The 12,147-nt window shown below is 45.4% G+C and overlaps 1 protein-coding gene across 2 annotated transcripts in view; it reads right to left on the reverse strand.

Annotated features, from left to right (window-relative positions):
* Positions 1-12,147, reverse strand: part of LOC146830894 (fibrocystin-L-like) — a 1,907,335-nt gene that overhangs the window by 1,170,419 nt on the left and 724,769 nt on the right. For both annotated transcript variants that reach the window (XM_085605084.1, XM_085605082.1), the window contains exon 22: positions 6,489-6,613. In XM_085605084.1, the coding sequence (XP_085461210.1) occupies positions 6,489-6,613 (125 nt within the window). The remainder of the gene's footprint in view (positions 1-6,488; positions 6,614-12,147) is intronic.

The following is a 12,147-nucleotide window of genomic DNA, read 5'->3' on the forward strand; positions in this document are numbered from 1 at the left end:
CACAGAAATGTGTGAAAAAAGTGATTTTTTCAGCTAAAATTGAGGTTTGCAGAGGATTCTGGGGAAGGAAACGTTGGGGGATCCATGCAAGCCATACCTCCCCGAAATCCCCCGGGTGTCTAGTTTTCAGAAATGGGGGGAGGGGGGGTTGGTAGGTTTCCCTAGATGGCCGCCGAGCACGGGGTCGAAAACCCAGGTGACCCCCCTTGCAAAACCAGGTTGTTTTGTGTTAGGCAATTTTGCTGTCGCCTACGTTTTGGGCCCTTGCCTGTCGTGGGTACTTGAGTCTCCCACAGCCATTTTTTTGGGGAGACTTGGGGGAATGCTGGGTGCCACAACTTTCCCACACAGAAATGTGTGAAAAAAGTGATTTTTTCAGCTAAAATTGAGGTGGGGTGGTTCGTGAAGGAATCTACGGCTAGAATCGTCTCTACCAGATACATTGTTACCAAAGGTAAGTAACTTGTACATCTGATAGAGACTACTAGCCGCAGATTCCTTAACATAGAATAGATCCCCTAGCAATACCCAGAGATGAGGAGGGTCTGCGAAAGAACCTCACCAGCTTTGAAGAGCACAGGCTCCAGGAGGGGGTGCGTCGTGGGGACAAGAAGGACGGCCCGGCCCCCACCAAGCAAAATTAAGCAAGAACAAGGAGAAGGGAAGGCCAGGATATCACAAGCCTTCCCGAGGAGCAAAGGGCATCCGCCAGAAACCCGGAGGGGCAGAAGGCACCCCGCGAGTACCAGAGGAAGAAATTAACCACCCTCAATGTCAGGTAAAAAGAAGGAAGGCAGAGCCTGCCCCAGGAGAACACACACACACAGCGAAGGGCACAGCTGAATGGGTGTCTATTCCGAAGCAGGGAACAAGGCCGGAACAGTTCCACAGTTCAGAATTGCAGACGTGAAAAAGAAGACACAGCCGCGCCAAACTCTAGCACACAAGGGACAGGAGCACACGCTGACCCGGCGAGGCCCACGGAGGGGGACCGAAACTACCAGGCGCGCTCAGCAAACAGCTGGAAAATAGTATGAAGCAGTGACTCAGAACAAGGCGAGTGCAAGACGAAGACAGACAGGCTCCAGCCGAAATGGCGGAGAACCAGGTGGAAACACCAAGACACGACTCTGCAAGGTGCATGACAAGGGCCGGTCTGATGATCCAGAGGCGAAGAGGGATAGAAACATCAAAGCGAGAGAGAGAGAGAGAGACCGCTCCAAGCGGTATACTGTGACGCCAGGAAAATGCGAGGGGACCTGAGAAGGTATCCATGCCCGCCTGGCTTAAAACAGGGCTACACAATAGCCAACAAATACCCCACCAAGAGTATGAATCATCCCTGAACAAAAACAGGGAAACACCTCTTAGGGAAACCCGCAGCAGAGGTCAAGAACATAAAAGAGCTGTGGGTACACCACAGACAGCTTACCAAGCAGCCAAACACCTCTTAGGGAAACCCGCAGCAGAGGCCAAGAATCCAAAAGACCTGTGGAAAACGGGGAACAACCTTTACAACGCAACTTTTACAACGCACTACACTTACAACGCATTTTTTACAACGCACAATCCATTACAACGCATGACATTACAACGCAGGACACTACAACGCATTTTTAAAAACTACCTTTACAACGCATTCCATTACAACGCATACTACCATTACAACGCATACCATTACAATGCATAATATAGTAATTTTTACCCCTATACTATCCAACACTTACCCTACTGTTGCACCCCCTGGAGTTAGAATAGTAATTTTTACCCCTATACTATCCAACACTTACCCTACTGTTGCACCCCCTGGAGTTAGAATAGTAATTTTTACCCCTATACTATCCAACACTTACCCTACTGTTGCACCCCCTGGAGTTAGAATAGTAATTTTTACCCCTATACTATCCAACACTTACCCTACTGTTGCACCCCCTGGAGTTAGAATAGTAATTTTTACCCCTATACTATGCAACACTTACCCTACTGTTGCACCCCCTGGAGTTAGAATAGTAATTTTTACCCCTATACTATCCAACACTTACCCTACTGTTGCACCCCCTGGAGTTAGAATAGTAATTTTTACCCCTATACTATCCAACACTTACCCTACTGTTGCACCTCCTGGAGTTAGAATAGTAATTTTTACCCCTAAACTATCCAACACTTACCCTACTGTTGCACCCCCTGGAGTTAGAATAGTAATTTTTACCCCTATACTATCCAACACTTACCCTACTGTTGCACCCCCTGGAGTAAGAATAGTAATTTTTACCCCTATACTATCCAACACTTACCCTACTGTTGCACCCCCTGGAGTTAGAATAGTAATTTTTACCCCTATACTATCTAATACTTACCTTAAATGCAATTTAATATTATGCGTTGTAATGGTATGCGTTGTAAAGGTAGTATGCGTTGTAATGGAAATGCGTTGTAAAGGTAGTTTTTAAAAATGCGTTGTAGTGTCCTGCGTTGTAATGTCATGCGTTGTAATGGATTGTGCGTTGTAAAAAATGCGTTGTAAGTGCATGCGTTGTAAAAGTGTGCGTTGTAACGTCATACATCCTTTTCAGTCGATGTAAGGGAGATGTCCCGTCCCGTCCTCAATCAGTCTCTAACGGGCTCAAACGGGCCCGCCCTTGGCCCGGGCTTCGCCCGGCACACGTCCGCGCGTGTCCGCGCACCGGAAGTATTGATGCACTATATACACGCCGGCAGTAAAGACAGGTCAGGTGAGGCTCCCCAGGCCCCCTGGTATGTGTAGTTCTTCCCCAGCTGCTGCTCCGATAATCGCCGACACTCTTTGTCCAGCAAAGCGGCTCCCACGCCAGCGGGAGCGGCGAGGCGCTAAATACGCGTCGGCAGGAAAGACAGGTCAGGTGAGGCTCCCCAGGCCCCCTGGTACGTGTAGTTCTTCCCCAGCTGCTGCTCCGATAATCGCTGACACTCTTTGCCCAGCGAAGCGGCTCCCGCGCCAGCGGGAGCCGCGAGGCGCTAAATACGCGCCAGCAGGAAAGACAGGTCAGGTGAGGCTCCCCAGGCCCCCTGGTACATGTAGTTCTTCCCCAGCTGCTGCTCCGATAATCGCCGACACTCTTTGTCCAGCGAAGCGGCTCCCCTGTCCAGCGAATATTTCCTTTATTCCGACTGGAGGGCTCTGTTTGTGCTGGAAGCTGGGCACAATTCTACATGTGGAATATTGAATTGGTGACGTCGCAAAAGAAGACCCATTGTAGGATGTCAGAGCACTTTACATCACACACATATAGAGACAATGAATCATACGTGTAAATCAGTGTATAGAAAATGTTACATAAGGCAAAGTGAACTACAAGGTGTAGGATTCACATGTCATTCATACTGGTATGCATTTTTAAAGAGTGCTTGGTCTGGAGAAGCACAAACTGGGGATTCAGAACATCACCCAGTGGTTAGCTTTGACTTTGACAATAAAAATGTATTTCCGTCCAGATAAACCTTTTTAGCAGCATCAGGATAATGAAAGACTGGGAAAAAACATAAGTTACTAACTTGTACCATGCAGTTTGCAAGCAGCTCTTTAATCACAGTTTATAGGTCACTGTGCTAGATTTTGGTTGTCACTTATGAACTGCACAGTAACAAAAGAACCTCTGTGACAAAAGCAGTAACACACTCACCTAGGCACTTAAAATACGGTTTTTTATAAATGCATGGTATACTTTCTTTGCAGTAGGCATATTAACCCTCTGTGCTACATTAGATAACTCAAAGCTGCCACTGGACAAAACTCTCATCTCTCCAGCAGGTGCATTAATCACTGGCTTTATTTTGACACTTTTATTGTTGCTCGAAAACTGCTAATTAGACAAGGAACTTTGCAGTGCTTTTAAAACGTCCTCCTACGGACACCCTGGGAATGTGTCACGGACCCCTGGGGGTCCGCGGACCACTGTTTGGGAAACACTGTGTGACTAAGCCTTTGTCAAGAGTGAGGCTCCTCACAGTAGGGTTGTCTTCAGAATTGAGTACCCATATCAGAGGCGCAAAGAGATGAGAGTACTCTACACCTGAGTATTACAGCCATGCCTTACAACAGGAACTGCAGGCTTGTCCTTCAAGACTAAGATCCACCATATCTCATTGTTTAGGGAGAATAATCAAGAGCTTTCTGCAGCAAAAGGGCCTCATTGAATTTATGAAGGAATCCTGTGTCTTCTTTCCCCACTTAATTGTCTATGTTCCCCCTCTCCAGTGTCAGGAATGTCAGCAATAAACTTACACTGTGTGTGACAGTAAAGTCACTTCCATCCTGTGCACATGAAAAGGCCAAAGACTTTCAAAATAACACCCACAGGTTTCCTTTACTCTGGTTCACTCACACATGCACAATGTGCATAACACGCAGACCATTCAAATAAATACATACAATCTTACGCTTAAGATGTCATGCAAGGAACTGGATACACCTGTAGCAGTGGGACTTTACACCAGTGGGCCAGTAGGTCAACACTCTTTGACCGAGATTAAAGTTTGGTCACACAAGGAACACTGGAAACACAGTGAGCTGTCATCACTGCTCTACATGTTTGAACCTGTGACAGTAGACTTATTTCACTACGAAGAGCACATATGGTGCACTCCTCCAGACCCAGGGCAGGTCCAGGACCCAGGCTTACATCAAGGGACAGATTAGTGTGAGACTGTGGCCAAAAATAAAAAAAAATAGGATAGAAGATACTCAAAGATGGGCACAGGGAACTCAAATATACACCATTCCCATCCTATCATTTACCAAGAGCAGTCTCACTCATGAGGTATGGTTGTACATGGGGCTGCTGCATTCAATGAAGAAACACTTAGGGCCTTATTACAATGTCGGGTGGACACCGTCACGACCTCTGGTAGACGGTCACGACCGCTTAATTTTGATGCAACCGCACATCGTGCGGTCGCAAGCTCCCTCTTCTGTATGGGAGCTTGTGCTGCTGACAGAAACTGGCTGCAGCACAAGCTCCCATACAGAAAAAGGAGTTTGTGTTCATCCCCTAATCGGAGGCCGCAGGAAGAAGGGAGCCTTGCTAGGGGCCCCCAAAGTCATTTTCTGACAGGATTTTCATGTTGTAAAGCCCAGGATTGAAACCCTGGTGGAAACTGAGAATTGTAATTTGGTCGGCCTAAAATGCTGTGGATAGGGATTAACTGCTGATTCTGACTGTCAGACAGGCTCCTTGAGCCTGTTGGAAGCTAGCTCAAATGGCCGCCGGTTTCAAAACCAACAGCCCCCATTGTAATTGTAATGAGGCTGTTTGTTTTGAAACCGCGATAAGGCTCGTAAAGCCTCCGATCAGAGACTTTCCGAGCCTCATCGTAATTGGCCGCTTTGATGTATGGCACCACTAAAATACCCATATCAGTGTTACCGTTTCAGAAACAAAGAGTCCGGGTCTTGAGGAAAACTGAAGTGACCTGGTTCCATAGGTTGATGTGACACAGCAGACGTAGCCAGGATAGATCTTAAGCGTATTTATTAAGTTAGTAAAGTCCATAGAATAGCCCCACCAGGAGCAGCCTGCTAGCTGCTCAGCCCATCCTCTCAACTGTATTACACCACACCAACCTCCAACATTCAGCCCATCCTCTCAACTGTATTACACCACACCAACCTCCAACATTCCAGTCACGTCAACATTCCACATGGAACTCTCACACTGGCTGAGCAGCTAGTTACAAGATACAGGAGAACAGTAATAACCTTATATGAAGATACTACAAAAACCCATCAAAAACACGGGTCAAAATATTCATCCCCATTTTACAGGACATAGGTATCCAGTAAAGATCATCCTGAAGCTCCCACTCTTTTAAAAGCAAGACAAGGTGGTGCTGAGAATGATCTGACCCTATTCCTGAAGTTTACTCATAAATGTGGGAACTTCCTTAAAGACTGTCCAAGGTTCTGTTTCCTTAAGGAGAAATACAGACTGGTGCTTTATTCTTCTGCTTTGATCTTCAAAGAAAAAAAGGAACTACTACAACACTAGATGGAAACGCCAATGGTTTAATTTCAATGCACATACTTTTGACCTCACTGGTGATGGTTCTTACCATATTTTTGTTTTTTTTTATTGTAAAAAGATAATAATCTTTCTTGAAGCCTACATCTTTATATGAAAGTGTTATTATCATAGTGCTATAATTCTTCATACATCTCTCAACTTTTGTATACATGGACACAAATGTTCATTTATGAAGAATTACAACTATCTTGTGATTGATCAGACTGATGCAAATTGATTGACATTTGTGCATAGATTGTTATGGAAATTGAGCGTGGAGGGCTCCTCTTTAAAACTCCAATTTCTAAAGGAGAACAACTGAACAATGAGCGAAAGTGATTATCAGGTGGCCACATATACAGTTAGGCTTTAAACATAATTTATTGTATGCTGCTACTTGTGTTTCCTTAAGAATAAACACGAGGAGCACACATAAAAAGCATATTTTACCTGTCTTCCTGAGCAAAGTCATAGGGTAAATAAGACTCAAGGCTCCTCGCTGTGGAATCACTGTCCTCATAACTGATTTGCAATTCAATATAGGTATGCAGGAATCCTCTGTAGGCGAAACAAAACTGCACAGATAATAAGTAATTATAGCGCACGTCAATTGTGTATTTATACATGTCAATTATGTAGTTATGCACATATTTATGTGCTTTATACAGCAAGAAATATGTTGCTAGGTGACCACTTTACACTTCTACTACACTATTACCTTCATTACATATTTTACGTGCATTATCAATTCGTTAGAGACACCACACACTACCATATATGAGATAATGAATAATTCATCAACTGTTCATTCTATGGTTTTCATTCTTTCATTTGCTGGGGGGGGGTTGTGTAACTAATTGGCATGGATGAGGGAGGATAGTGGAAGAAGGAGCATCAGAGAGAATAATAAAAAGGGCCTTTTTCTCTTCTTGTACACTCAAATATATATTTGAAATCCATGTCTTTATTCCATTAATAGCACGTCATCTCAAAGTGCAACATAGAAAGGAACAGAAAAACAGCACGGAGATGCTGTGGCTCAGTGCTGCCGCAGTGTTCAAACTTCAATGAAAGAGGCACCACTGTGCAGGCAGTTAATTGGGGGTCACCTTCTTAATGTAACGTTTGATTGAGCAAGAGCACTATAGGAAAATCAGAGAGAGGCTACTGCTTTCCCCTAGAGGGAGGCTTTCTCCAGGCCAGTGTACCGATAGCAAGGGCTCCTCACTGTAGGAAGCTGACTCCATATAGTGTACTAAAATGAAGTACACTGTGCAGAGAGTCCGGAGAATCCCCAATGGGTGTACAGAGGTAAAATGGATAATTCTAACGCTCTATTTTGTGGTAGTGTGGGCGAGCAGTTAGGCGTTCCAGGAATTCGTACTAAGCATTTGTCGCTACACACAGACACAAGAAACGTGACACCCACTCAAGAATATATCTGAGACCAATTTGGAAACAATCACTCGCATTTTCACGTGTATTTATAGAAACCAAGAACTTCATTCTACAGTGAATAATGCTTTGTATATTCATTTTCAACACAGTGCGGTTTGAGATATGAATGATTACAGTGTTTCAGCACACAGCAGTAAACAGGGATGTGTGCCATCATGACTCTTGATTTTTTCTGCAACAAGGCACGCAGCCTGCAGTGGCAGTCTGCATTGCCATGGTGAGGTGTCCCTAGGATGGCACAATTTGTGCTGCTATCCCAGTGGACCCTCTTCAGTCCCCATGCCTTAGGTACTAGGAGTACCATTTACGAGGGATTTATATGGGTGGCTGAAGTTGTGCCAATCGTGGTAGAGGTTTAGGGAAAGAGTTCTGGCACCGGGTGACCTGGTTGGCAGGGACCCAGTGTACTTTCAAATGAAATCACATTATGTACCTCAACAAAAGTGGGGCCTAATCATGTCGAAAAGAGGTAATTTTCTACACTCACTAATTTGTGGATTGGAATGGCCAGTTCAAACAGTGTTTGGTCACCTGTCTCTGAGGTGTACAGGAGCAGTTTCAGTCATGCGCATCTAGATACCTGGATTTTGATTGTTGCTTACACTTACTGTGAGAAGTTGGCCTGGTATATGCTGGTCACTAGTTGAAGTGGCCACCTTGCACAAGTACAATTCAACTCTTATGGTAAATAGGTTTAAGACAACCGTTTAAAAAAAGCTATCCTAGTGGTAGCTGTGGAGGGCAGCCTTCAGGCTAATTCTTTAGAGGAATGTAAAGCAGCTTGTTTTACCTTATAATCTCTTGAATTACTAAATGAAAGGACACCACACAGGTATGTATATCAATGCATATGTATTTATTACTAGACACACTCTACTAATCACTTTATGAGATTAGAAGTCAGGAACATATGCACAAATCAACGTTTCACAATAAATTAAGCACAAATGAGGCTTGGGCCCTAGGGGCGTACCAGACCATATACTAAAAAAGAGACTTAGGAACAACGACTTGAGAAAGGACAAGGCCTAGGGCCTTCAGAAGCGCTGGGGCCTCACTAATCCACCCAAGGCAGGTAAGTAAAGGACCCGTGGGAGACGCATGCAGTGTGAGAACACAGTCGCGGATCCCAATAGACTTCAACGGAGCAAGTCGCGCTTGGTATTTTAAAGTTTTAGGATACTTCGGAAGAGTCTACAAGCAAGTAACCTACAGGGTAAGTAGTTCTAGAGCCAACACACACAGGAGCACCGTAGTGCAGGAGTTACCTCACCCAGGGAAGCCGGGTGCATAGGTGTCTTTTGGTGTCGGGTCGCGGAGTCGTTTTCAATGGGAGCCAAAGAAGACTTGCTGCTTGTGAAGACAGAAGAAGTGTCCGGTGGAATCCAAGGCTGGATTCAGAAGAAGGAAGACATGAAAGCAGAGGGGACAGTGTTCAAAGTCACTTGGCAGTGACCCTGGGCAAGGAAGCTGGATGCCCACAGTCATCGGATGATTTCAGGTGATCACGAGTGTCTTGACTCTTCAGCTACGAGGTCCAGGAGGTGTCGATGACAACCAGGAGCTGGATTTGGTGTGATCCACAAAGTCTGCAGCCTACTGCAGTGTCGGTGACCAGACTGGAACCAACAAACCTTGGTAACAGCAAGTCTTGTGGAAAGTATAAAAAGTCAGCGGTACAGACCAGCAAGGTCTGAGGGACTCACCCAGCAAGGGTATGTCAGGGCAGGCCTGGAGCAATCAGGGGAGCCCTTTGGATTTGTAGAAAAGTCTTCTGGGGACACACAAGCCAACCGGCAAGGGATTGCAAAGACGCCTTGGGGGATTCACTCAACAGGGGCCCACGGTCACTCGGGACGGGGTAGGCCTCTGATCTTCAGTGGAAAACCTGCTGGTAGCTTGAACCACACGTGGGCCAATGCACAAGTTCATAGACCGTCGTGAAGGGGTTGCACTCGAAAATAGTGCTGGTACCCAGGTATTGCGGTTCCTCATCACTCGTGGGGTCCACTTGCCTCAGCATTGCTGGGGACTCACGATGGCCTTGGAGAAGTCAGGAAATCCACTTCTGGGGCTGCAGGGACTTCGGACTCCGGCGGGAAGCCGGAACATTTGTGACGGTTGATTCAAAGTTTTGGTGCCTGCCAAGCAGGGGAGTCTCTCCTTGACTCCAAGGGAGATTCTTCAGTCTTCCAGAGGTAGTGGAACGTTGAAGGTCCAGGATTCTTCTTCAGAGCGTCGTCCAGGGATATCTAGTTTGCAGTGGCAAGGGTTCTCTAACTTATACTACAAGGAAGGGAGGGACTAGCTCTATGACCCCTCCGTTGTCCAGTTTCGCGCCAGAGCAGGGGCAGGTAGCTCCTGAACCAGTTTGAGCTGGCATATGCAAAGAGGAACAACAAAAACACGTGGGAGAAGGTCCAAGGGAAAGATTTTAAAGACCAGCAGGTTGTGAATCCCCTTAACCAAATACTATAACACTAGACAACCTGGGTCTGGTACTGGGTCAACAAGGATAAACAAAAGGCAAAAACCACTCATTCTGACATCTCTAGTTAGAGAAGATCCCTTTAGGGAGCAGAACCCATCAATCACCGAGGAATCAGTGTGTTGTCATCATCTGGGTCTGTCTCTCCTGACACACCACACCAGAGCTAGATAGAACAGCCTGGTCGCGGGTCAGGGGAGGTGGCATACAAGGGTTGTAATCAGATCTCCACCAGAAATGACAAAAAAATAGTAATTTCTCCTTCGAGTGAAAGGGGTTCAAAAAAAGTGCAGCACTAAATCAAAAAAATGTGAATAAAAATGGCTAGAGAAACTCAAAAGTATTTGACCAAATACTATGGACAATGAGCATAATGACGATGTATTTATGCTAAATTGCCATTTTGCTTTTTAATTTTGGCAGAGGTGCTCTACCGATTAAAGCACTTTTGAGTTTCTCTAGCCATTTTTATTCACATTTTTTTGATTTAGTGCTGCACTTTTTTTGAACCCCTTTCACTCGAAGGAGAAATTACTATTTTTTTGTCATTTCTGGTGGAGATCTGATTACAACCCTTGTATGCCACCTCCCCTGACCCGCGACCAGGCTGTTCTATCTAGCTCTGGTGTGGTGTGTCAGGAGAGACAGACCCAGATGATGACAACACACTGATTCCTCGGTGATTGATGGGTTCTGCTCCCTAAAGGGATCTTCTCTAACTAGAGATGTCAGAATGAGTGGTTTTTGCCTTTTGTTTATCCTTGTTGACCCAGTACCAGACCCAGGTTGTCTAGTGTTATAATATGCAAAGAGGAGCCTACTGCTCCCCCAGTGCAGGACTTCAAAGCACTCTAGGAGTGCACCCACCCAGCCCCAATACACTAAACCTGTCTGGGAGGTGGTTATACCTCCCTGTGACAGGATGCCTATTGTTGGGCCCAGTGGTTCCTAAACTTTTGACTCCTGAGGACCCCCATTGAGTCACCACTGGAAGCCGGGGACCCCCGAAAAATGTGCATGATTTAAAATTTCAAACATTTTAACAGTAATTCCCAAAAAATAAACACACACGTGCACACTTTTTGCGACGTTACTGTGGCGATAGAGGCTTCACATTATTTACAAGGCAGCGTTAAGCCACATAACATGGCTTAATGCTGCCTTTTAAATAAGCCCCCCTGTAACGCAATGTTTAGCATGGAAGGGGTGGGCTGTGGGTGCTGCAGTGGGCGTTTCACTGCAACACCCAGTGATTTTGACACTGCCCCCTATTTACAAGAGCAGCACAAATAGGAGGCAGCGCCAAGATTAAGACCAGGGAAAACCAGGTCTTAACTTGGCAAAACGAGTAGAAATCATTTATTTCTCCTCATTTTTGCTTTTTCCATGTGGCTTGACTTGTACAGCACATATGGAAAAAGCAAAGCGCCTTGGATTGTTTATGGTCAGGAAGGTGACCCTTCCTGCACATAAACAATCTTTAAAAAAATGCCATTTTGTAACTTCCATGTGTGCTGCATTAAGCAGCACACATAGAAGTGACAAAACGGCATTTCAAGATTGTTTATGTGTCCTGTACATAAAGAATCTTCCCCTGCATGCACACTCTCTTGCACCATGGTGCAAGGGTGTCTACGTTGGTGCTACACTGCTAAGTGTAGCACCAGCACTGGGGGAAACACAGGGCTGCACCATATTCTTGTAAATATGGTGCTGTCCTTCGTTTCTGAAGAGGCGGAGCCTATCGTTAAGCCAAGGAGGCTAACGACACACTCCGCCACTTCTGTTGTAAATATCCCCCTTAGTATTTATATTGCAAAAAACAAAACAATTTAATGGGAAGGTTGGTGCTGCAACTCCGTGACTAACTTTTAATTGGTTGGTTTTATTTTGCAGTATGAGGCTCCTGCCAGGGCCATACTGGAAACCCAAAGCAGCCCTGGCACATGTTTTCAAACCAGTCGTCATACGGTGCACACCAAGTGCAGTGAGTGAGCCTTACCACTACAAAGGGGCGCTTCGGGAGACTCCCCTCCCAAGAAATTCAGGAAACAGTGGTGCATTCTAAAACACATTTATCATTATATATTAAATAGTATTAGCTTTTAATGAATAGTAAACGAAGACCTTACTATGCACTAGGATACAACAATCTTTGTTGGG

The sequence above is a fragment of the Triturus cristatus genome, chromosome 5_1 (assembly GCF_964204655.1).
Source record: "Triturus cristatus chromosome 5_1, aTriCri1.1, whole genome shotgun sequence".
Lineage (NCBI taxonomy): Eukaryota > Metazoa > Chordata > Amphibia > Caudata > Salamandridae > Triturus > Triturus cristatus.